Below are 25,391 nucleotides of genomic sequence, written 5' to 3' on the forward strand. Positions count from 1 at the left end.
TGATGTCCTGAGGTTAGTTAGTTTTAAGTAGTTCTAAGTTCTAGGGGACTGGTGACCTCAGATGTTAAGTCCCATAGTGCTCAGAGCCATTGGAACCATTTGAACTCAGAAGAAGATGCTGAAACGAGGTTCTATTCATTTACAGAAAGCACATAACATGATTGAAGATATCGACCAAAATATAAGGACGATCAAAAACTTTTGTCTGATGGCTTTGCTGCAGAGTATATGAAACGTAGCGCGACACCGTTGCCGGTACATAAGCACCGACATGTAGCCAACGAATTAGTGTGGCATTCGTGTCTTTTTTTTTTGTGGGGTTTAAGGGCGCTCAACTACTGAGGTCATTAGCGCCCAGTCACTGTTGTTAGAGCACAGGGAATCTAGTAAAACTCAAGGGGAGGTGGGACACCAGAAAGACCTAACAAAGATGTAGATAAAATAAGTAAAAAGGTTAGATGTCTTTGGACAAGCCAGTCAATGTTATAAAACGCAGAACACGAGCAGCTGCTCGAGCGTCATCAGCTAAAATATCAGGTAAAGTAGATGGCAGGGACAGGACAACACGAGATTGACTAAAGCGGGGACACGACAATAAAACATGGTGCACTGTTAATGCCTGACCGCAAGGGCACTGCGGGGCCGGGTCACCGGAGAGCAGGTAGCGGTGGCTAAACCGGCAATGCCCAATCCGCAACCTGGTCAGAAGGACCTCCTCTCGCCGAGATGGTCGGGAGGAGGTTGTCCAAGCAGTTGGGAGCGGTTTTACTGCCCGGAGCTTGTTTCCTTGGAGGGATGACCAAGCATCCCACCACAACGACACAAGCCTCTTACAAACATCCCCACGAACGTCAGATGACGGGACATAATGGGAGGCTGGCCGAGGCAGGAGGACTGCAGCTGTGGTGTCACTGCCAGACACCACACTTGCTAGGTGGTAGCTTAAATCGGCCGCGGTCCATTAGTACATGTCGGACCCGCGTGTCGCCACTGTGTGATCGCAGACCGAGCGCCACCACAGGGCAGGTCTCGAGAGACGTACGAGAACTCGCCCCAGTTGTACGACGACGTTGCTAGCGACTATACTGACGAAGCCTTTGCTCTCATTTGCCGAGAGACAGTTAGAATAGCCTTCAGCTAAGTTAATGGCTACGACTTAGCAAGGAGCCAATTGTCACAGTGCATGTATCTTACGAGTCTCATTTGTATAGTCAAGAGAGATGTATCACAAGGATTGATTAAAAGTTAAGTATATTCCAAAGATACGTATTTTCTTTATAGTATTCAATACGTATCCTGTTCCAGACTTGACGCCAGTCGGCGTGTGTGTACGCGTGCCTTTCGGCTTCCTCCTCAGTGTGGCGTGACTAGCTTGTTACGCCACAACAGCAGCCTTGGCTGCAACATCCGCAGCCTCATTCCCAGGCACTCCTACATGTCCGGGAACCCACAGAAATCTGACAGGAGAACCATTATCAGCGAAAGAATGGAGGGACTGCTGTATCCGTTGAGCCAAGGGATGGACCGGATAGGGAGCTCCAAGGCTCTGAAGAGCATTGAGTGAGTCAGAGCAGAGTACATACGATGAATGGCGGTGGCGGCGGGCATACTGAACGGCCTGATGGAGAGAAAAAAGCTCGGCCGTAAAGCTGGAACATTGGTCGAGGAGCCGGTATTTAAAGGTGGCGGCCCCGACGACAAAGGCACAGCCGACACCATCGACAGTTTTGGAGCCATCGGTATAAATAAAGGTGTGACCGGCAAGTCGAGCACGAAGTTCGACAAACCGTGAGCAATACACTGCAGCCGGAGTACCCTCCTTCGGGAGTGAGCTGAGGTCGAGATAAATATGAACCGGAGCCTGGAGCCAAGGTGATGTCGGGCTCTCACCCACTCTGAAGGTGGTAGGGAGGGCAAAATCCAATTGTCGAAGCAGGCGACGGAAGCGGACTCCGGGGGGCAGCAGGGCAGACACATACAACCCGTACTGACGGTCGAGAGAATCGGCGAAGAAGGACTCTTAAGAGGGGTGGTCGGGCATAGACAACAGACGGCAGGCATACCGACACAGCAGTACGTCGCGCCGGTAGGTCAATGGTAATTCGGCAGCTTCAGCATAAAGACTCTCGGCAGGACTAGTGTAGAAGGCTCCGGTCGCAAGACGTAACCCCCGATGGTGGATGGAGTTGAGACGGCGTAAGAGGGATGGCCGAGCAGACGAGTAGATGAAGCTCCCATAATCCAGCTTCGATCGGACTATGGACCGATACAAGCGAAGCAGGACAGTGCGATCCGCTCCCCAAGATGAACCACTAAGAACTCTGAGGACATTAAGGGAACGTGTACAACGGGCCGCCAAATAAGAGACATGCAGATACCAACACAGTTTCCTGTCCAACGTGAGCCCTAGAAACTTAGTTGTTTCCACGAATGGGAGAACAATGGGACCGAGACATAAGGATGGCGGAAGGAACGCTTTATATCGCCAAAAGTTGATACAAACCGTCTTCTCTTCACAGAACCGGAAGCCATTTGCCACGCTCTATGAGTATAGGCTGTCTAGACAACGCTGAAGGCAGCGCTCCAGGAGGCATGTTCTCTGGGCACTGCAGTAGATCGCGAAGTCATCGACAAAGAGAGAGCCTGAGACATTAGGTGGAATGCAATCCACAATTCGATTGATCGCGATGGCAAAAAGGGCTACGCTCAACACGGAGCCCTGAGGCACTCCGTTCTCCTGGAGGAAGACGTCGGACAATACGGAACCCACACGTACCCTAAACTTTCGATCCGTTAAAAAGGAATCAATAAAAAGGGGCAGGCGACCGCGTAGGCCCCACCTGTGCATAGTGCGGAGGATACCTCCTCTCCAACAGGTATCATAAGCCTTCTCCATTTCGAAGAACACAGCTACCGTTTGGCGCCTTCGCAAAAAGTTGTTCATGATGAATGTCGACAAGGTCACAAGGTGGTCAACAGCGGAGCGGCGGCGACGAAAGCCGCATTGGACATTGGTAAGTAGCCGTCGAGATTCAAGAATCCAAACTAACCGAGCATGAACCATGCGCTCCATCACCTTACAGACACAGCTTGTAAGAGAAATGGGGCGGTAACTAGAAGGAAGGTGTCTATCCTTCCCGAGTTTGGGTATAGGAACAACAACAGCGTCACGCCAACGCATGGGGACCTGACCTTCGGTCCATACGTGATTGTAGGTATGAAGAAGGAAGCTTTTGCCCGCTGAAGAAAGGTGTGCCAGCATCTGAACGTGAATGGCATCTGGCCCCGGAGCAGAGGACCGGGACAGTGCAAGCGCACGTTCGAGTTCCCGCATAGTAAAGGGGGCATTATAAGTTTCCAGATTCAGCGAGTGGAAGGAAGGTCGCCGAGCCTCTTCTGCCTCTTTTCTGGGAAGGAAAGCAGGGTGGTAATGGGCGGAGCTTGAAACCTCCGCGAAAAACCGGCCGAAGGCGTTGGAGACAGCCACAGGATCAACGAGGACCTCATTACCTGAGGTCAGGCCAGGTACCGAGGAGTGGGCCTTAATGCCCGACAGCCGGCGCAGGCCACCCCATACGACAGAAGAGGGAGTAAAACTGTTAAAGGAGCTGGTGAAAGAGGCCAACAAGCTTTTTTGCTGTCTTTGATGACTCTACGGCATTGCGCTCGGAGTCGTTTGTATCCAATACAATACGCCAACGTAGGATGGCGGCGAAAGGTGCGTAAAGCACGTCGTCGAGCACGGATAGCGTCTCTACAAGCCTCGTTCCACCAGGGGATGGAAACGCGATGTGAAGACGAGGTAGTACGAGGACTGGAACGTTCGGCAGCATTGATGATAACAGCCGTGAGGTATTCGACCTGACTGTCACAACTGAGAAAATCGTGGTCCGGAAAGGTCGCCAGGGAGGAGTAAAGTCCCCAGTCAGCTTTCGGTATGTTCCAGCTCGAAGGACGTGGGGATGGGGTGTGGTGAAGGAGACGAACGACACAGGGGAAGTGGTCGCTTGAATAGGTGTCAGAAAGGACATACCACTCGAACCGACGGGCAAGAGTGGTAGAACAGATCGAGAGGTCCAAGTGGGAGTAGGTATGAGTAGAGTCCGAGAGGAAAGTCGGGGCGCCAGTATTGAGGCAGACAAGATTGAGATGGTTGAAGACATCCGCCAAGAGTGAGCCTCTTCGACAGGATGCAGGAGAGCCCCAAAGGGGATGATGGGCATTGAAGTCGCCAAACTATAAAAACGGCGGGGGAAGCTGAACAATCAGGTGCATCATGTCAGCCCAACTAACAGCGGATGACGATGGAGTGTAGATGGTACAAACTGAAAAAGTAAAAGCAGAAAGAGTAATACGGACAGCTATTGCTTGGAGTGGGGTGGTCAATGGGATGGGATGGTAATAGACATCGTCCCGAACGAGCAACATGACCCCACCATGAGCTGGGATACCGTCCACGGGGGTGAGGTCATACCGTTCCGAGGTATAGTGGGTAAAGGCAATACGGTCAGTCGGGCGCAACTTGGTTTCCTGGGGACCAAGGACGAGCGGACAGTGCAGGCGGAGGAGCAGTTGTAATTCCTCCCGATTAGATCGAATACCTCTTATGTTCCAATGTAACAAGGCCATCGCTAGTCAAAAAAGAGGGGGAACGAGACGGGGGAAGAGCTGGTCACCTCGACGGCCGCGGAGGGCCAGGCTTCGAGGGAACAACGCTACAACCGGCGGGAGGCGGATCCTGTTCCATCGAGTCGTCGCCAGCTGCGGCCGCTGTCCCTGGTGGTGTAGGAGGGGCAGCATCATTTGCCGACAAGAGGCCAGCTGAGCGCCTGGCAGCAGAGCGTCCCGGAGAAACTGAGGACGGCCGGGAGCAGCGACTCACGGATGGAGCGTCAGACGAAACGCGCCAGAGTGGAGAGGGGGATAGAGACTTCTTCTTGGGGGCCTTCTTGGAAGTCCGAGGAGGCAGAGGGGTGGTGGGCTGGACCCGAAGAAGGTCCTCACGCGCGGGGTCCGTTTTGGAACGCCGGACCTCGGAAGCTGGAGTCCGGAACGTTTCCCCGATGGACGCCTGAGAAGACGATCGCTTCTCAGCCGGCGGTGGGGGAGGATGAGGAGGAGGAGGAAGGGTGGCCCCTGGGGTAGAGGGGGCGGGGGCCACAGGGGAGGAGGATTTGGAAGGGAGGGATTTGGGAGGCGGAGGCAGAGACCCCGGATGGGCGGAGGAGGCGGAGGAGGGACAGGATAGGGGTGAGGATACCGCGGAAGGAGGGGAAAACTGAGGCAAACGAAGTGGTCAACGGCACGGGATGGAGGTGGTAATACTTCTTCCTGGCCTCAGAATAAGAGAGACGATCCAAAGTTTTGAGTTCTTGTATCTTCTTCTCCTTCTGATATGCGGGGCAGTCTGAGGATCTAGGCGAGTGGATGCCAGGACAATTAACACACCGAGGTGGTGGGGTGCATGTATGTTCCTCACGAAGAGGACGTCCACAATCGCCACAAAGGGGCTCAGCCTCACACCGTGACGACATGTGCCCAAAGCGCAAACACCGAAAACAGCGCATAGGAGGTGGGACGTAAGGTCGCACGTCGCACTGGTAGCACATCACCTTTACCTTCTCCGGGAGAACGTCCCCCTCGAAGGCGAGGATAAAGGCCCCAGTGTCGATGCGACGGTCTTTGGGGCCGCGCTGGACTCGCCGGACGAAATGCACACCTCGGCGCTCCAGGGTGGCCCTGAGCTCCTCATCAGATTGCAGCAGGAGGTCCCGATGAAAAGTAACCCCCTGCGTCCTATTTAATGCCAGATGCGGGACAATGGACACTGGGATATCCCCTAGGCGGTCGCACGCCTGGAGCGCCGCCGACTGTGTGGCGGAGGTGGTCTTTATAAGAACGGACCCCGAACGCATCTTACTGAGAGCCTCGATTTCCCCGAAGATGTCCTCAATGTGCTGAACAAAGAACATGGGCTTGGAGGTGGCGAACGTCCCCCCATTGGTTCGAGAACAGACCAAATAGCGGGGGAAGTACTTCGCCCCAAGCCGGCGGGCCTGTCCCTCCTCCCAGGGAGTGGCCAAGGGGGAAAGGGCAGGAGAACCAGAACTAGAGACAGTACCTTTCCGTTTGAAAGACTCGACCGCAGAGCGATCTGATACGTGTTGACGTTTCATCTGCGAAACGTCCGCCCCGATACCACCCACTCCGACCAGGGGCTCTCCCCACGGGCGCCACCCAGCCTCAGCAAGGGCCACCTGGCAGGATGACCGTTGCCGGCAGTCCTGATGCCCCAAGGAGACGGGCATCTACTCCTTGGCCGACGTGGGGAGGGTGCAGCTCAGGTATCGGCAGTACGATCCCTGTGTTGTCAGGGGGCTACAACCTACAGGGTACATGACGACCCCACCACAACGGGCTGGCTACCGTGCTGGATTTCTGGTGCCATGGAAAGTCCATCATGATCATAGGTGCAGATGGGGACGCACTATGGGCGTAACTTGTACAACCCATCAGGCGTTGAGGCCCAATTTGAGGAATAGTGGTTATGGTTACAACGCCATTACAATGCTGAGTGCCAAGGTCTTAGTGCACTGAGGACCAGTGGTACACCACGTAAGGCGTCCTTCCCCAAAAGGCTCGTACTTCTGTAGAATTTTGAAAAATGGAGGTCAAACCCCAAGGGGGACCATCACATGGAAGCCCGAAACGGTTGAAACTCCTTTTAGTCGCCTCTTACGACAGGCAGGAATACCTCGGGCCTATTCTTACCCCGGACCCGCAGGGGGTGCATTCGTGTCTTTCCGACTTGGGTGCGGTAAAGGCGGAAACTTGAACTATGGCTATGTTAACACCAAATGCGTCGAAACAAGACCAACGTGCTGTTATTCTTTGTTTGGCTGCCGAAGGAAAATCGAAAATCTGTAGGAGAATGAAGAATGTACATGGGGCAGCACGTCTGTCGAAAACCATCGTCATGGAATATTGGGCCAAATTTCGTGCTGGTCGTAATTCGACACAAGACGCCAGTCGATCTGGAAGGAGAGCCTCGTCCGTTACGCTAACTCAGGTGGGAGACATTATATAGTATTGATATCCCGCCATGCGATAATAGCCTTTGGCCCCTTAAAAAGGCCTTGAAGGGTCGACCATTCTGTCGGACGAGGATGTGTAGCAGGCAGCTGCGGACTTCTCCACGCAGCAGGGCACGCTGTTTTACCAAACTGGTATCTTTAATATGGGGCGTCGGTGGGATGATTGCCTTAATGCTCATGTCGACATTTACCTGGTTGACTTGCCGGTTCTGGGCTGTACGGCCTTCGAACAGAAAATTTTTGATTAACTCTTACACTATAGAGGTTGCCAGAAACCTAAGAAAAATGTGCCTACGTGTTATTTTTTTCTTCTTGGTATATATCAAAGGGTTGACAAATATGATGTGTAGGTTGCATCCGTATTTATTTTCATACTTGTTAATAGTTTGTCATTAGAAACCAAAAGCTTGCTGTTAATAAAAATGACACTTTTCTTCTGGTTTCCTTTCTATGATTATTATTTTTCTACTCATATCACGTCTTCTTTAGTCACCGAACTGTGTTATGCAGTTGTAAGATATTGTTCTCATATTGGAGCACGGCAGTTCAAATTCCCGTTAGGACATCCAGATTTAGGCTTCCAGTGATTTCCCTAAACCACATAAGGCAAATTCCTGGATGGTACCTTTAAAGTCGTATGGCCGAATTTCTTCCCCATCCTTCCCAAAACTGAGCTTGTGCTTCGTATTAATAATCTTGTAGCCGATAGAATGCTAGGCCTTAGTCATCATTCTTTTCTACTCAGTCATTACGACTATAATATACACTCCTGGAAATGGAAAAAAGAACACATTGACACCGGTGTGTCAGACCCACCATACTTGCTCTGGACACTGCGAGAGGGCTGTACAAGCAATGATCACACGCACGGCACAGCGGACACACCAGGAACCGCGGTGTTGGCCGTCGAATGGCGCTAGCTGCGCAGCATTTGTGCACCGCCGCCGTCAGTGTCAGCCAGTTTGCCGTGACATACGGAGCTCCATCGCAGTCTTTAACACTGGTAGCATGCCGCGACAGCGTGGACGTGAACAGTATGTGCAGTTGACGGACTTTGAGCGAGGGCGTATAGTGGGCATGCGGGAGGCCGGGTGGACGTACCGCCGAATTGCTCAACACGTGGGGCGTGAGGTCTCCACAGTACATCGATGTTGTCGCCAGTGGTCGGCGGAAGGTGCACGTGCCCGTCGACCTGGGACCGGAACGCAGCGACGCACGGATGCACGCCAAGACCGTAGGATCCTACGCAGTGCCGTAGGGGACCGCACCGCCACTTCCCAGCAAATTAGGGACACTGTTGCTCCTGGGGTATCGGCGAGGACCATTCGCAACCGTCTCCATGAAGCTGGGCTACGGTCCCGCACACCGTTAGGCCGTCTTCCGCTCACGCCCCAACATCGTGCAGCCCGCCTCCAGTGGTGTCGCGACAGGCGTGAATGGAGGGACCAATGGAGACGTGTCGTCTTCAGCGATGAGAGTCGCTTCTGCCTTGGTGCCAATGATGGTCGTATGCGTGTTTGGCGCTGTACAGGTGAGCGCCACAATCAGGACTGCATACGACCGAGGCACACAGGGCCAACACCCGGCATCATGGTGTGGGGAGCGATCTCCTACACTGGCCGTACACCACTGATGATCGTCGAGGGGACACTGAATAGTGCACGGTACATCCAAACCGTCATCGAACCCATCGTTCGACCACCGGCAAGGGAACTTGCTGTTCCAACAGGACAATGCACGTCCGCATGTATCCCGTGCCACCCAACGTGCTCTAGAAGGTGTAAGTCAACTACCCTGGCCAGCAAGATCTCCGGATCTGTCCCCCATTGAGCATGTTTGGGACTGGATGAAGCGTCGTCTCACGCGGTCTGCACGTCCAGCACGAGCGCTGGTCCAACTGAGGCGCCAGGTGGAAATGGCATGGCAAGCCGTTCCACAGGACTACATCCAGCATCTCTACGATCGTCTCCATGGGAGAATAGCAGCCTGCATTGCTGCGAAAGGTGGATATACACTGTACTAGTGCCGACATTGTGCATGCTCTGTTGCCTGTGTATATGTGCCTGTGGTTCTGTCAGTGTGATCATGTGATGTATCTGACCCCAGGAATGTGTCAATAAAGTTTCCCCTTCCTGGGACAATGAATTCACGGTGTTCTTATTTCAATTTCCAGGAGTGTACTTCAGTGAATGTAATAATTATTAGGTTATTTAACTTCCTATACTTTTCACTTTTTAGCCACGAAATGGGTATTGATTCCACTTCTGTTCTGACACCAGTAAGCCTATTAGTACGAAATTTCGCCCTTCTCATCTTTTCCTGCCCCTGTCCAGCATTACGTTCGCCACACATTGGTAAAGTCGTTTTTGTCAGTCGTGGAAATGAGTGTAACATCTGATTGTAAACGCTTCACATATGACACCCAAGTCCACCTACAGTACAGTACAGAAGGTAACTGAAAGAAATACTCAGTGAGACGAACAGAAATGACACTTTCATTCAGTGACAAGAATTACACTGAAACCATTGCGATTTATGGTAGTTCCCTGGGACAGGGGACCATCATTAATCGCATTGACTTCTGTATAATTATTGTCTTTCAATCAAAGTGTCATTTTTGTTCATCTCGCTGCGTATGTCTTTCGGTTACCTTTTCAGCTGTACTTTAGTACTTATTTGTATATAAGATCCAAGTTTCATCGAGCTAGGTTAGTTGATAGTAACACATTATGTGAAAGTTAAACTGTCGTTAAATTTTGCGCAGAAGTGTGTGTATACAGGGTACAACAAAAAGGTATGGCCTAACTTCCAGGAAACATTCCTCACACGTAGAGGAAGAAAATACGTTGTATGGACATGGATCCGGAAATGTTAGTGCTCATTTTCTACAGCTCGTCAACACATTAATCGTCTACTTTGAAACGGAGCCTTTTCCGTGGGCAGAATATCGGCACCAAAATGAGGGATGCACCTTGTTCAATGAACGACTCGCAGAGGTGTGCCCGTGTAGGAAAATTAACTGGTGATCGTGCCTGCACACAATGTACGTACGGCAGGTTCTCCTGCAGCACTTTGCAGACCGCCATGTGGTCAACATTACTTGTTGCACATCCCGTGTCCCGTAAGACGACGACCAACTGCTTCAAACGGCCTCCCGCCGGGGCACCGTCGTTCTGGAAATCCCTGCCGATGCAAACATTAAGCGCCACGGCCATTACTACCTACTAGACCGTACAGCAAATGGGCGTCTGCCAACTGCGCATTTCAGCACACTTCCATTGCACTGTAGCGGATACCAAGTCCGTGATGAACACTTAATAGTTAATGGTACATGCTTGATGCTAACAGAGCAATGACGTTAGCCGCGTATCAACACAAGCAGTGAAGTGAGTCAGACGTCAACGTTACCTTCGTTCATTTGGAACAGCAAACGCTGATGGTAAACCTAAGAATTACCACTTACGAACCAACCAAAGGTAAACAAGAGGGTATTTTGAACATCTCATGTGGGATAACATTTCATATAATTTTAATACATTCTGTTTCTGTGTGTTTCCTGTCAATAATCTGATTATGAAGAGGAATATAAAATGAGCTGTAACATGGAAAGCGTTTACAGACCTATGTTCATCTAACAAGTTTTATTTGTCTAGATGTGGGTTTTTTTATCGTGAAAGTTTGGCCATATGTTTTTGTACAGCCTGTATTTGCCAGTGAAGGTATGAGTACACTTTATTGTGCCCCTTGAGGAATTGTTTCGTCGTGAAGACCTTCTTTTCGTTAGCTTTACCCCGTCTAGTAAAGAATCCGTTGTACTGAAGTTGTACGACCGTATACCCTTCCTGCTGCCAGGGTCGACAATTGCCTAAGGGACAGAAGTGGTGTGTCCCGCCAGTTTGTGAACTGTGTATACTTTGTTCTGTGTCTGATCGTATTTTAACGGCTTTTGTATCGTATTTTGTGAGAGGTGTAGTAGGGTGTAGACCAGCATTCGCCTTAACGAGCGTGAGAAACCGCCTAAAAACCACAGCAGACTGATCGATGCCCCGGCCACACTCGTTAATCCGTCGCGAGATTTCGATCCAGGTCTGACTCATCCCCCCCCCCCTCTTTTCGTTGCCAAGATACGGCACTTTTATATTGTGAGATCCGTTGTCACAGAATGTATTCCACAAAGTCAACATCTATAATCTTGATTGATATTCATTATTAGTTTTCCGTAGTTCTTCGTCGTTAAGGCCTATCTTGAGCAGCTACTGTTAAAGCTTCTGATGCTCCTCACATTCTTCCTCTTTTAACCACAGATCTCTCTGAATGTTGTTATGATACTGAACATGTAGAGACTTCTATCTCCAGGATAATTTTTGCTTATTCTGAGTCAAAATTTTTATCTTAAATTGCAGGAGTTAGTACGTATCAGTGAATTTAGCATTATGTGAGAACTTTCCTGCAACATTTTCAGCCTGAGGAATAACTCCTCTGTTTCCATTTGACATCTCAGATGGTATTATTTGACACATTGGCGGATCATTCACGTGCTGGAATACACTCGTGGGAAATCCAGCTATAGCATTACAATGTGCTGCCTCTATATGTCTCTGACCCCGCTCTTATTTCTTACGTGTCACGTATACTCCGTCGATATCCTCTACGGGGTGCGTAGCACTTTACATCGTGGTGCACAGATTTCATGTCCTGCGTCCTGTTGATAAAATATCATGTTAGGACCAGTCTGCCAGGCCTAAGCTGTATTAAGTAATACGAACTGCTAGTGATTCTATTAGTCACGATTTTGTTCTTGGAGTTGAGTTCCGTTCTTAGCACCAGTTTTCCCTTCCTATAACATTTTTGGACAACTCTTTTCTACACTGATTGTTTTTAAATATCGTCATTTTTTGTATACCAAGATACTTGTAAATCTTCTCAGGTACCAGATTTCTTATACTGGTATCTTCATCCAAGTGAATGTGCTATACTTTCAAAAGATTCTCTCTAATCACGCTTACTTACGCACATTTCTCAGGGCCCTGCTTTGTACTAATGTCATCACTAAACCTTTTAACAATACTTAGCATTTCATTTATGTTCTTTACATTTGTTGCAAGTAGTTTCAAGTCATCCATGTAAAAATGACTATTTTCTGCTTGTCGTTGTTCTTATAATGGATAGAGTGAATAATTTAATTCTCTGCAGAAATGAAATGCAAAATGAGAGTGGAAACAAAGAATCATTGTGAAATATTTCCCTGTGCAATCTATGTCAAATGTCAAATGTGTGTGAAATCTTATGGGACTTAACTGCTAAGGTCATCAGTCCCTAAGCTTACACACTGCTTAACCTATATTATCCTAAGGACAAACACACACACCCATGCCCGAGGGAGGACTCTAACCTCCGCCGGGAACAGATGCACAGTCCATGACTGCAGCGTCTGAGACCGCTCGGCTAATCCCGCGTGGCTGCAATCTATGGTTGTAAACGCTGTTGACTATCATTTACACACGTGGTGTCTCTCCTAAGAGTCGTGAGGCACATTTTCTCTTGTGTTTCGGCATATACTTGCAATTTCGTTTTTGCAGTATGTAAATTGAGTCAGCACAAACAAATATTCCTCATCACGTCTTTCATGCGACGTCCAGTGTCGAGGGAAACGGTCAGTTTGCTTCCCGTTACAAATAAAATTATTTTGAAAGTGGACTTTAAAGAGCCATTTCGGTAGAGTGGCCCAGATTAATCTAGCATGATATTCGATTTATCGACATGTTTTAACAAGGGCAGTAAAACAAGAAGAATAACAAGTATTACAGCAGAGGCTGGGCAGCGCTGCTGCATGGTGGCACTAGTTAGCGCTTTAATGTTGTTTACATGTGACGTTGTAGAAGCACAGCTATGACAACTGAAAAGAAGGTGAATGTTCAAGCGTTATCTATTTACTTCGAATGAAACATTGTACAATTATTGTTCTGTGAATGTATGTCTTTTAAAAAGGTTATTTTGGATGTTTCAGTCAATTAGCGAACGAAGAGAGTGAGAAGAAAACGAACTATGAAAGTCTGAATCTTTTAAGCAATTCTTCTTGCCAGACTTTCTTTGCAAACGAGTCATCTGGAGAAAGGCACTTGCTTTTTGCCGGAACGTGTATTTTGTGCTTAAGTTATCTTGCTTTCTTATTTTTATAGGCACTGATAGTAAGAGAAGACCGTGGTCAATCAATATTCCACAGTCCTGGCTGCTTCACGGATCAGCTGAGGATATCAATCGGCCCGAATTTCCAAGCGGATCTTTGCGAAGACAAAAGCGTATACGCTACCGATCAGCGACGACACTTGGTAAAACAATTCGTTACTCGTACTAATAACAGAGTGATGTCTTGCTAACATTTACATAACTGTTGTACTGGTGTGTACGTGACTAACATCCTAACGAACCGAAACTAACCAGTAGTTCGTAATACACTCCTGGAAATGGAAAAAAGAACACATTGACACCGGTGTGTCAGACCCACCATACTTGCTCCGGACACTGCGAGAGGGCTGTACAAGCAATGATCACACGCACGGCACAGCGGACACACCAGGAACCGCGGTGTTGGCCGTCGAATGGCGCTAGCTGCGCAGCATTTGTGCACCGCCGCCGTCAGTGTCAGCCAGTTTGCCGTGGCATACGGAGCTCCATCGCAGTCTTTAACACTGGTAGCATGCCGCGACAGCGTGGACGTGAACCGTATGTGCAGTTGACGGACTTTGAGCGAGGGCGTATAGTGGGCATGCGGGAGGCCGGGTGGACGAACCACCGAATTGCTCAACACGTGGGGCGTGAGGTCTCCACAGTACATCGATGTTGTCGCCAGTGGTCGGCGGAAGGTGCACGTGCCCGTCGACCTGGGACCGGACCGCAGCGACGCACGGATGCACGCCAAGACCGTAGGATCCTACGCAGTGCCGTAGGGGACCGCACCGCCACTTCCCAGCAAATTAGGGACACTGTTGCTCCTGGGGTATCGGCGAGGACCATTCGCAACCGTCTCCATGAAGCTGGGCTACGGTCCCGCACACCGTTAGGCCGTCTTCCGCTCACGCCCCAACATCGTGCAGCCCGCCTCCAGTGGTGTCGCGACAGGCGTGAATGGAGGGACCAATGGAGACGTGTCGTCTTCAGCGATGAGAGTCGCTTCTGCCTTGGTGCCAATGATGGTCGTATGCGTGTTTGGCGCCGTGCAGGTGAACGCCACAATCAGGACTGCATACGACCGAGGCACACAGGGCCAACACCCGGCATCATGGTGTGGGGAGCGATCTCCTACACTGGCCGTACACCACTGGTGATCGTCGAGGGGGCGCTGAATAGTGCACGGTACATCCAAACCGTCATCGAACCCATTGTTCTACCATTCCTAGACCGGCAAGGGAACTTGCTGTTCCAACAGGACAATGCACGTCCGCATGTATCCCGTGCCACCCAACGTGCTCTAGAAGGTGTAAGTCAACTACCCTGGCCAGCAAGATCTCCGGATCTGTCCCCCATTGAGCATGTTTGGGACTGGATGAAGCGTCGTCTCACGCGGTCTGCACGTCCAGCACGAACGCTGGTCCAACTGAGGCGCCAGGTGGAAATGGCATGGCAAGCCGTTCCACAGGACTACATCCAGCATCTCTACGATCGTCTCCATGGGAGAATAGCAGCCTGCATTGCTGCGAAAGGTGGATATACACTGTACTAGTGCCGACATTGTGCATGCTCTGTTGCCTGTGTCTATGTGCCTGTGGTTCTGTCAGTGTGATCATGTGATGTATCTGACCCCAGGAATGTGTCAATAAAGTTTCCCCTTCCTGGGACAATGAATTCACGGTGTTCTTATTTCAATTTCCAGGAGTGTACAAATTATCATCACCATATTTCACATTCGGACACAGATCTCGAAAATTAACAGTCTGCATGATATAGTCTCAAAATTAAGCATAATACCCGCTGTTCACCATACTCTTTGAGTTATGCATAATGCTCTAACAACGCACTTCAAACAAATTTAACGCTAAGTTTCTCTAACTTAATAAACATCTAATGAAAGTCCTTACGATCATAGAAATTGCATATACTTTCGATTACTCGAATATGTTGTTTCCAACAGGACATGGTATCTAGATTTTACTGTTGCTCTTGTGTTTCGTATACCCCACATAAATACTATATAAATTTTAATTCTCGTTAAACCAGTAATGACAGATTATTATCTCCCTCCTGACGATTCGATATTTCCGATATAAATACTTTGTCATTTCTTATGATACTGTGAGCTACCGAATACTTAATACTGATACCGACAACACAGGTATCTATATTCAATCATATCATTAATAAAAGGAACGTCCTTATCCAGAGGACTGATGAGGAAGAAGAAAAACAGCCCATTTTGTCTTGTCTTCATCTCTGCCAGATTTGAGTATCATGGGACCATTATGGTCTTTATTGCAAAAGCAGAAAAGAGTCATCATCCTCCACCGCACTCCCTTAAGGAATTGTAACAGTTTCTTTGTGAAATATTGTCAGTCTGCAGTGACCAACACTCAATTTATGTACAGTGATCTACTGGATTAAAATCGTTTCCGGTCGCAAATGTTATCCTACACCACAAGAAGTCGGTTTTCTAGATAACTTGTCCAACCCTTAAGTATCTGAGTAGTTCCAGCACGCAGAAAAAATATCAGGCCAGGTGTGATTTGGCAGAGACAGCCAAAGAGAAAACTTAATATTTTAAGCGGCATATCAGAAAATAATGATTTAAATAGACTTTTCAATACGAAAACAGTTTTTCTTCTAACAATGGCACGTCCCTGTCTAGACACATACTTTTATTTGTGTTTGGGATATTTGTCCTTTACTTTATTATGTTTGTATTCAATTTTAACCTGTTATTGATTCATATGTTCAAATGTTCAAATGTGTGTGAAATCTTATGGGACTTAACTGCTAAGGTCATCAGTCCCTAAGCTTACACACAACTTAACCTAAATTATCCTAAGGACAAACACACACACCCATACCCGAGGGAGGACTCGAACCTCCGCCGGGACCAGCCGCACAGTCCACGACTGCAGCGCCTGAGACCGCTCGGCTAATCCCACGCGGCTATTGATTCATAGAAACATATCACAGTTTCTGTATTCCGTCTTATATTCTGGAAAAGTCGTTTCTTTAACGAGGTGCTTAAAACGCTTAAAGAAGCAATAAGTAACTTTCACTACCGTCGATGTTGATACTTTTATTCCAATATTATCGAGATATCGGAAAAATTTTCGATGTTTCTATGGATATTAATATCGTATCGAATGTGATAATAGAGAGACACTAATTTAGGTACATGGAGCCCCGTGAATAGAACCATTATTGTCTTGTTAGATATAGTTACCGTATGGGAACCACGGGTGCCCTTCCACATGCCCTTGGTCATCAGCTTTTCACCTCACCCCCAAGATGGACAGCTCCTGGTGCCTGTGCAGTTATTATCATAAACTCAAAGCCTGCACCATTCCAGACCACTACCCTGTCACACTTCTACTCACCTACAACAACACTAGTGCAGAAGCAACCAAGAGGGTTGGAACTTTAATATTGACAACTATTTATTTACAGGTCGTACAAAATAGATACGTGTTTCAAAAGTTTACCGACCTTCAAAGTAGTCACCAGCATTGTGTATAACCCGTTGCTAGCGATGTGTAAGTCGTAGGATACTCTTAGCAGTGCTAGTTGTGTTGACAGTTCGAGCGACGCGGTCTATTGCCCGATGAATTTGTAGCAGTTCTGAAGCTAATGACGTGAAGTGTTACCTTCAGTTTAGAAATCGAGTTGAACTCACGAGGGCCTATGTCAGTGGAGTGAACCCCCATCAGTGAAACAAATCAGTAACAGCTTGCACTGTACGTGCTTGGGCATTGTCCTGCAAAATGATGGTCAGGTCCTGCAGAAAGTGTCATCACTTCTGTCTCTAAGCTGGGCGTTGTTTGTGTTCCAAAACTGAACAGCACAGAGACAGAAGTGATGACACTTTCTGCAGGACCTGACCATCAGTTTGCAGGACAATGCTCAAGCACGTACGGTACTGTTACTGATTTGTTTGACTGATGGTGTTGCTAAGTTCTATACCACCTACTGCACACCCCTGACTTCCACATCGCTGGCTACGGGTTATACACAATGCTGGTGACTACTCTGAAGGTCAGTAAAACTTTGAAACACGTATATATTTTCTACGAGCTATGGATAAATAGTTGTCATTATTAAAGTTATGACCCTCGTACATAGAGGCTCAAGTCTGTTGCCATATCACGAATCGTCGTTAACTTCGTAACTACCGAGGTATTGAAGTACGTATATTTTTTATTATAGAGCTTGTCTAGTTTGATTGGTAAGTTGATACGTGCCAGTCTACCAGTGCAAAGGTCTCGGGCTGAATAATGTCTTGTACCAACCGCAGTGCTCACCGAAACAACGGTTCATATGACAGATAAGCCGACGGAGTTCTATGAGAACACATGTTGTTTGAAATGGATCAGGTGGATTTAAATTTGCTCTCCGCTTACAATTAATGACCCACAGATTCAGACACTGATGAACTAATATCGATAAGATAAAATTCTGTGAATCAGAATTGCTTTTGCTGCATTACTATTTCATTGCAGATTTAAAATTAAAATACGATTAAACTTGCGATAAAATCACACAAGCATCAGCTGATTCTGCAGCATTTATTGTTACACGAAGATATTAGTGTTTCTATAACACGCGCAGATCTGGGTTTAAAAACTACGAGAATATGTAATCTATTGTATGACTACAGTTTACAAAATCTGTACAATCCTTCGAACAATTCGACAAGATGTTACAAACGCGAAATAAAAAGTGACCAAATAACAGACATTTTAACGCGCACAACGGAATCATAATCGTTAAAATTGGTTCAACAAGGCGTACACCGTCACTTATCATAGTAAACGGCTTTTAAGATGTCATGTCCAACTGTGGTTAAATGCCAACTGCGGTTTAGTGAACCGTGAGAATGCAACATACACAATAACCAGACGTTGCATAGACAATAATATTGCGTATGCTAGTATTCAAAGCCAGCAGACAGGGACATGAACGTCAACATCAATGCAGTTAAATTATATAAAGCACCATTAGCAAGTGGAATAGGTAAGGGGGCAAATGATAGTGATACACTCAAACATACACACTATGTTGGCTTCTGAGGTACAGATCTAAATATAGATGTAGATGTCAGATGTAATAGACACAGGGTAAGGAGAAAATAATAACTGTGCAAATAACATCCGCCCAGACTAAGTGTCACGGCATTATTAGACAAAAGAAGGGTAGAACACAACACGAAAAGCTGCCACGGAGTGAAATGTATAGCTTTTCGCAGGAGAGTGGCCGTCATAAAGAACAAATGCCAGTGGATAAGACGTTAAAAACCGCTTTGATAGCGGCTGAGAACATACCGGATCAGTACAAAAGGATGGCGTACAAATCAAAGGGGCAACGTCAGTAATTCAGGAAAGCAACACTCTAAGATAGGAATACGTAAACCGGTTATTCAAATAACACGAAAAACAGAAAACCATAATGTGGCGAGGAGTTACACAATCTGAGAGAGCAGTTTTTAAAAAATGGTTGGGAAAAAATGAAAATGAAGACAGAGATACAGAGAAAGACACCTCACAGATGAAGATGTGTAACGACGCCAGTTAGCCGCCAGTTCCAACTAGAGCAGAAAATGGAGGGCTTGGCACCCATATAGGCGAAATACAAGTGAACTGGGACGTATATGGCGGAATTTAGCCAATTATTGTTAAAATGTGGTTGCTATTGGAATGGAGAGATTCTGAAAAAAGTAGGGGTAAGCTATAGGGAGAGACGGGTCATATACAATATGTACAACAACCAAGAGGGAATAATAAGAGTGGACGATCAAGAACGAAGTGCTCGTATTAAGAAGGGTGAAAGACAAGGCTGTAGCCTTTAGCCCCTACTCTTCAATCTGTACATCGAGGAAGCAATGATGGCAATAAAAGAAAGGTTCAGGAGTGGAATTAAAATACAAGGTGAAAGGATATCAATGATACGATTCGCTGATGACATTGCTATCCTGAGTGAAAGTGAAGAAGAATTAAATGATCTGCTGAACGGAATGAACAGTCTAATGAGTACACAGTATGGTTTGAGAGTAAATCGGAGAAATACGAAGGTAATGAGAAGTAGTAGAAATGAGAACAGCGAGAAACTTAACATCAGGATTGATGGTCCCGAAGTCAATGAAGTTAAGGAATTCTGCTACCTAGGCAGTAAAATAACCAATGACGGACGGAGCAAGGAGGACATCAAAAGCAGACTCGCTATGGCAAAAAAGGCATTTCTGGCCAAGAGAAGTCTACTAATATCAAATATGGGCCTTAATTTGAGGAAGAAATTTCTGAGGATGTACGTCTGGAATACAGCATTGTATGGCAGTGAAACATGGACTGTGGGAAAACCGGAAGAGAACAGAATCGAAGCATTTGAGATGTGGTGCTATAGACGAATCTTGAAAATTAGGTGGACTGATAAGGTAAGGAATGAGGAGGTTCTACGCAGAATCGGAGAGGAAAGGAATATGTGGAAAACACTGATAAGGAGAAGGGACAGGATGATAGGACATCTGCTAAGACATGAGGGAATGACTTCCATGGTACTAGAGGGAGCTGTAGAGGGCAAAAACTGTAGAGGAAGACAGAGATTGGAATACGTCAAGCAAATAATTGAGGACGTAGGTTGCAAGTGCTACTCTGAGATGAAGAGGTTAGCACAGGAAAGGAATTCGTGGCGGGCCGCATCAAACCAGTCAGCAGACTGATGACCAAAAAAAATTGGAAAGGGATTGCCACGGAAATTACATGCAAATGGTGGATCCCCACGCTGGGCGCCAGAAATGTTATGCAATGAAAATAAAAATACATATAGCCACATTTTGGTCACCAAACTGTAACACAATGAAAAGTCAAACGCAAATGAAGTAAGTTTAAATTCATAAAGTATGGAAAAATTCACGTTTATTATAATTTTCCACAAACCACCAATACAAACTGGCCTGTTTGACTGGGCATAGACACGACTCGGTGATTGGGCATATAGTGAGAATTAACCACTTTATCTCACCATATGACGGAACCGCTGAAATCTGCAGGCGTGTGTAACTAGTATGATCTTGATGTGACGTGTCGATCTCCGGGCATGTCTCTCATGGTATTCCGCTGCAGTTGGTTGACAGCTGGCAGTTTTATCTTTCTATGCCACGGTTTCACGGCAACAATACAAGTAGCTTAATCCATTTCTTGTTCCTTGTTATTTGCCAAAGCACCCACCAGATTGAACAGCTATTCAGCTGTCAACGCAACTCTATTGTACTCGCCGTGGTCGTCAGTCACTGCCCCCAACACACATGCGACATCTGTCGCCTACAGTAATAGACAGCAGAAGTATTGTCCATGTTACATTTGGAAAAATGTTCAAATGTGTGTGAAATCTTATGGGACTTAACGGCTGAGGTCATCAGTCCCTACGGCTGAGGTCATCAGTCCCTAAGCTTACACACTACTTAACCTAAATTATCCTAAGGACAATCACACACACCCATGCCCGAGGAGGGACTCTAACCTCCGCCGGGATCAGCTGCACAGCCCATGACTGCAGCGCCTTGGACCGCTCGGCTAACCCCGCGCGGCTACATATGGAAGTGGAGACCATGTGAGGTTGACACAATCGATGCTTAAGCGTTCAAGCATCCGACTGCAAGAGATACCATCTGACAAAGAATGGAAAATGAGGCTGCCACAAAGTGTGAAACGCGCGAATCAATTCACATGATGCATGAAAGTCTCCTGAAACGATCTCCAGAGCGATTCTCGAATCGCTTAGAATAAACTCCCGAAATGCTCTTCGAATCAAAAATTGGTTGAAATGGCTCTGAGCACTATGGGACTTAACTTCTGTCGTCATCAGTCCCCTAGAACTACTTAAACCTAACTAACCTAAGGACATCACACACTTAAACCTAACTAACCTAAGGAGATCACACACATCCATGTCCGAGGCAGGATTCGAATCTGCGACCATAGCGGTCGCGCAGTTCCAGACTGTAGCGCCTAGAACCGCTCGGCCACCGCGGCCAGCTCTTCGAATCATATATGAATCCGAGTCCCGCAGTGTTGACTCAGAATGATACCCTAATCTCCGGATGTGAATTCCCAGTTATCTCCGAATTACTTCCCAATGTGAATTTCGAATGACTTCCCAATGCCCAGACTGTCCCTTTCCGGCAGTTTTGTTCTTCTCACCGCTCTTGTCGTTCAGGGTGCTACATTTCCCATCGTATAGTCTTGTCATTGGTGGGCTCAGTTTGCAATGTCACCGAATGAACTATCGATGCTGTGTGGGCCGACCTCCCCTGTCAGTCTTGGTACAGGGTGCCAACCTTTCCGATCTTGCTTTGAATTGTTCCTGAGAGGCAGCTAGTATGGATCATACCATCTTTATAGCACCATACGCCACTGTTAGTGGCTAGTTCCATAGCACCTTGCATGTTGGATTTTCTGAATTCGTTGGTTTACTTGAGAGAAGGGACCAAACACCGAGGTCACCGGTCCCATCGGATTACGGAAGGATGGGGAAGGAAGTCCCAGTCAAAGGAACCATCCCGACATTGGCCTGGAGCGATCTAGGGAAATCACGGAAAACCTAAATCAGGATGGGTCGACGCGGGTTTGTACTGTCGTCCTCCCGAATGGGAGTCCAGTCTGCTAACCACTGCGCCACCTCGCTCGGTGGATTTTTTGAAGAAAATCACTGAGAATGCCTCGAGACGTTCCTCTGTATTCTTCTGCCAGGAATTCTTGAGCCGCTGGTATTGTTGAGCTTAACAACAGACCAATTTATTCAAGATGAGGAGGCCTTTAAACCCCCGCTGGAGTGTCTCAGGTCCTCGGAACCCAGCAGCGTCCCTCAGCTGTCACTATATCCTTAAACGGGACATCCGTTTCAGAGTGAATCACAAAACTTGAAAACCGTATCTGTCCATTTAGTGAAACTTTCAGGAATTCTCACAGTATTCAAGTTTGGCTTAACTCCAACTATTTTGTCCAGACCATCGAACTGTACAGCACTATACCACACGTAAGGCTACATAACTAACACATTGGAATTAAATAGAATACAGCCTAACCTCATAACATAGGCTTTCAGAAACGACACATATGCTGCTGAGCTAAGAGTGCTTTTATTGATGGAAGCAGTCATCAACACAACAGGCCTTACACTGATGGAACAAAACGTTATGACCATCAGCTTAATAGAGTGTCGATTCAAGTTTGAAACGCATTATAGCAGCGATTCTACGTGACATGATTTTAACAGGTCCTTGATAGGTTGTCGGAGATACGTGGCACTAGATGTCCTCACACAAGTTACGCAGTACTCGTAATTTATGAGCCGGTTTTTTCGGAGCTGGCACACAATAGCGTCCCAGATGTGTTCCATCGGGTTCTAGCGAATTTGGTGGCCAAGACGTTAACTTGAGTTTAAATGGTTCAAATGGCCCTGAGCACTATGGGACTTAACTTCTGAGGTCATCTGTCCCCTAGAACTTAGAACTACTTAAACCTAACTAACCTAAGGACATCACACACAGGCATGCCCGAGGCAGGATTCGAACCTGCGACCGTAGCGGTCGCGTGGTTCCAGACTGTAGCGCCTAGAACCATTCGGCCACTCCGGCCGGCCTAACTTGAGTTTACTATTAAAGTTCTAAAACCACTGTAGCACGATTCTGGCCTTTAGAAACGAATAACATTCCTGCTAGAACATGCCATCGCTGTCAGAGAAGACCTAAAGCATGAAGGGGTTTAGGTGGTCCGCCTTAATGTTCACGTGGTCCACGGCTGTCAATGTCTTCGATTACTATTAGAGGTTCCATGGGGGAAACCTAGTCAATCTCACCACCAGCCTGCGTCTGTTTTGGGGTGCATATTTTGAGCAGCCGTTCAACTGGACGACAGCGTACCCGGTGACGATCGTCGACATGCTGTAACAATAAATGTGATTCGCCCAACCAGAGAATTTCTTGGAGACGACGCAATCAGTAACATTAATAGAGAACATCAACATGCTCCGGCAGGATTGATAAAACGATTTAATGTCTCTGAATAGAAAGAAGCATCATAATCACGGTACATTGCTAACAATAAAAAAATCACGTCTTTGGGAACAAACGACAGATTACAGAAGAACCAGTTTTTAGAGAAGAAATATTGAAACTAATAGCAAATACGTGCCAACATAAAATTTTTGATGCTCTTACAAATGAAGACCAATTTTCGAACTTAAATTTTAACGAGGAGTTCATAACCTGAATTGTACGACTAGACATACATGATGCACCGATTAAGATGCACCCCAATACCAAAGCGTGGCAACGGCCTTGCCGCTGTGGATACACCGGTTCCCGTCAGATCACCGAAGTTAAGCGCTGTCGGGCGTGGCCGGCACTTGGATGGGTGACCATCCGGGCCGCGATGCGCTGTTGCCATTTTTCGGGGTGCACTCCACCTCGTGATGCCACTTGAGGAGCTACTCGACCCAACTGTAGCGGCTCCGGTCAAAGAAAACCATCATAACGACCGGGAGAGCGGTGTGCTGACCACACGCCCCTCCTATCTGCATCCTCAGTTGAGGATGACAGGGCGGTCGGATGGTCCCGGTGGACCACTTGTTGCCTGAAGACTGACTGCAATACCAAAGCGTACACGTTTGCGAACTCTGGAATGGCGAGCGGGCTATATAGATTTTACGCAATCATAGTCACTTTACCATATACTGCTTACACCATAACATGCCCGTTGTTCTTTTTACAGCGTTTGGGTCCAACATGCAACTCAGATAACGATCTGAGGAAGAGGACTATTGCAGGTACACGTCTTATTTTTTCATAGAAAAGTTGGATTGGTGAACGTCTTGTTTACAAAGCCAGACAAGATAACGAAATCGTATAATTTGGTGTACAGAGTACGCGAAACCCCAACAGAAGAGTACGATGATACTTCGTAAGCTTCCCCAGTGTTTCAGCTGATAATATTCTTGTGGATCTGGAGTCAGATCATAAAATCATCTTGACACAATAGTTCAACGGTCCGTCTGGTTGCCATCTTGAGCTGAGAACGCTGATTCCAAAATTTCGCCGAAACAGGTTCTCACCGTCAACGGTGGCGCTTTTATACGGCACTGAGAACACCGACGGCGCATGCGCAAGAAATCGTCACGATACCCCATAATGCAAAGTGAATGTACGGCGCCCAGTGGTGAAAGTTGGCGGAAACGATGAATCGCTGCGGAGTATGTGCTTCTGCCCGCCGAGTCAAAAACAGTTTCTTTTAACATCAAATAAAAGATGATTCCACATTTTACTTAAAGGATAGTCATTTTGTCTAGTTATCTGTCAGTCTAATTTCAATCGATTCCTTCAAGACAAGAGTCCCAACAGCGAGACGCTGGAGGATTTGTCTGTGTTTCATCATGTGTCGTTCTGTGTCGCTCGGTTTCACAGTGCTCCGCCACGACAGATTTCTCAGGTTACAGTAATTGCGTGTGACGATGGTGCTCAACACATGTGTCGTGAACGGTGGGAATTACCTGGCCGATAGGATGTCTGATAAGACACAGGCGGTTGCTCCTGCGTCTCGATGTCGGGACTGAATATTAGAGGAGTCGAATGAAATTTAAGCAATATATATTCCTCCATTAAGTTTAGAAGATTTCAAAACCTGTGTTCCGTGAACATCTTTAAGATTACATTATCGCAAGACCAGATTTGAGAAGTCATCAGGAAGGTATGAGGTGCATCTTTTATTTTTCCGAGTCATCATAGAGGTCCTGATTAGTATTTAACTTCATAGATAAATTATTCTCATTTGTGTACATATATTGCAGTTTCGGGAACAATAAACTGAAGAAGGTAAAAGGACAGTTTACAGAAAATATAAATTTAAGTGGCCGAGTATAATGAGTCCGTCATTATTACAGTATGAATGGTAGCCGAAGAGGTCATTCCTATATTGGTATAACATTACAAAAAATATTCTCCATCGGGCCTAGGTCTTTCTTTTCCTGTCGCTTATCGCTTCCTTCGCCTCTAGTAACGATTTGTATATCTGAAAATGACCAAGTTGCACCGCGGTACTGAGTCGACGTTAAGCTGTAGGCACCTCTTTG

At 47.1% G+C, this 25,391-nt stretch overlaps 1 protein-coding gene and 1 pseudogene across 1 annotated transcript in view; both read left to right on the plus strand.

Moving 5' to 3' along the window:
* The window catches only part of LOC126249471 (uncharacterized), a 293,036-nt gene that overhangs the window by 186,850 nt on the left and 80,795 nt on the right, over positions 1 to 25,391 (plus strand). Inside the window, exon 4 of the mRNA XM_049951125.1 lies at positions 13,274 to 13,423. Within this exon, the coding sequence (XP_049807082.1) occupies positions 13,274 to 13,423 (150 nt within the window). The remainder of the gene's footprint in view (positions 1 to 13,273; positions 13,424 to 25,391) is intronic.
* Positions 23,595 to 23,712, plus strand: LOC126250193 (5S ribosomal RNA; annotated as a pseudogene).

The sequence above is a fragment of the Schistocerca nitens genome, chromosome 3 (genome assembly GCF_023898315.1).
Source record: "Schistocerca nitens isolate TAMUIC-IGC-003100 chromosome 3, iqSchNite1.1, whole genome shotgun sequence".
Lineage (NCBI taxonomy): Eukaryota > Metazoa > Arthropoda > Insecta > Orthoptera > Acrididae > Schistocerca > Schistocerca nitens.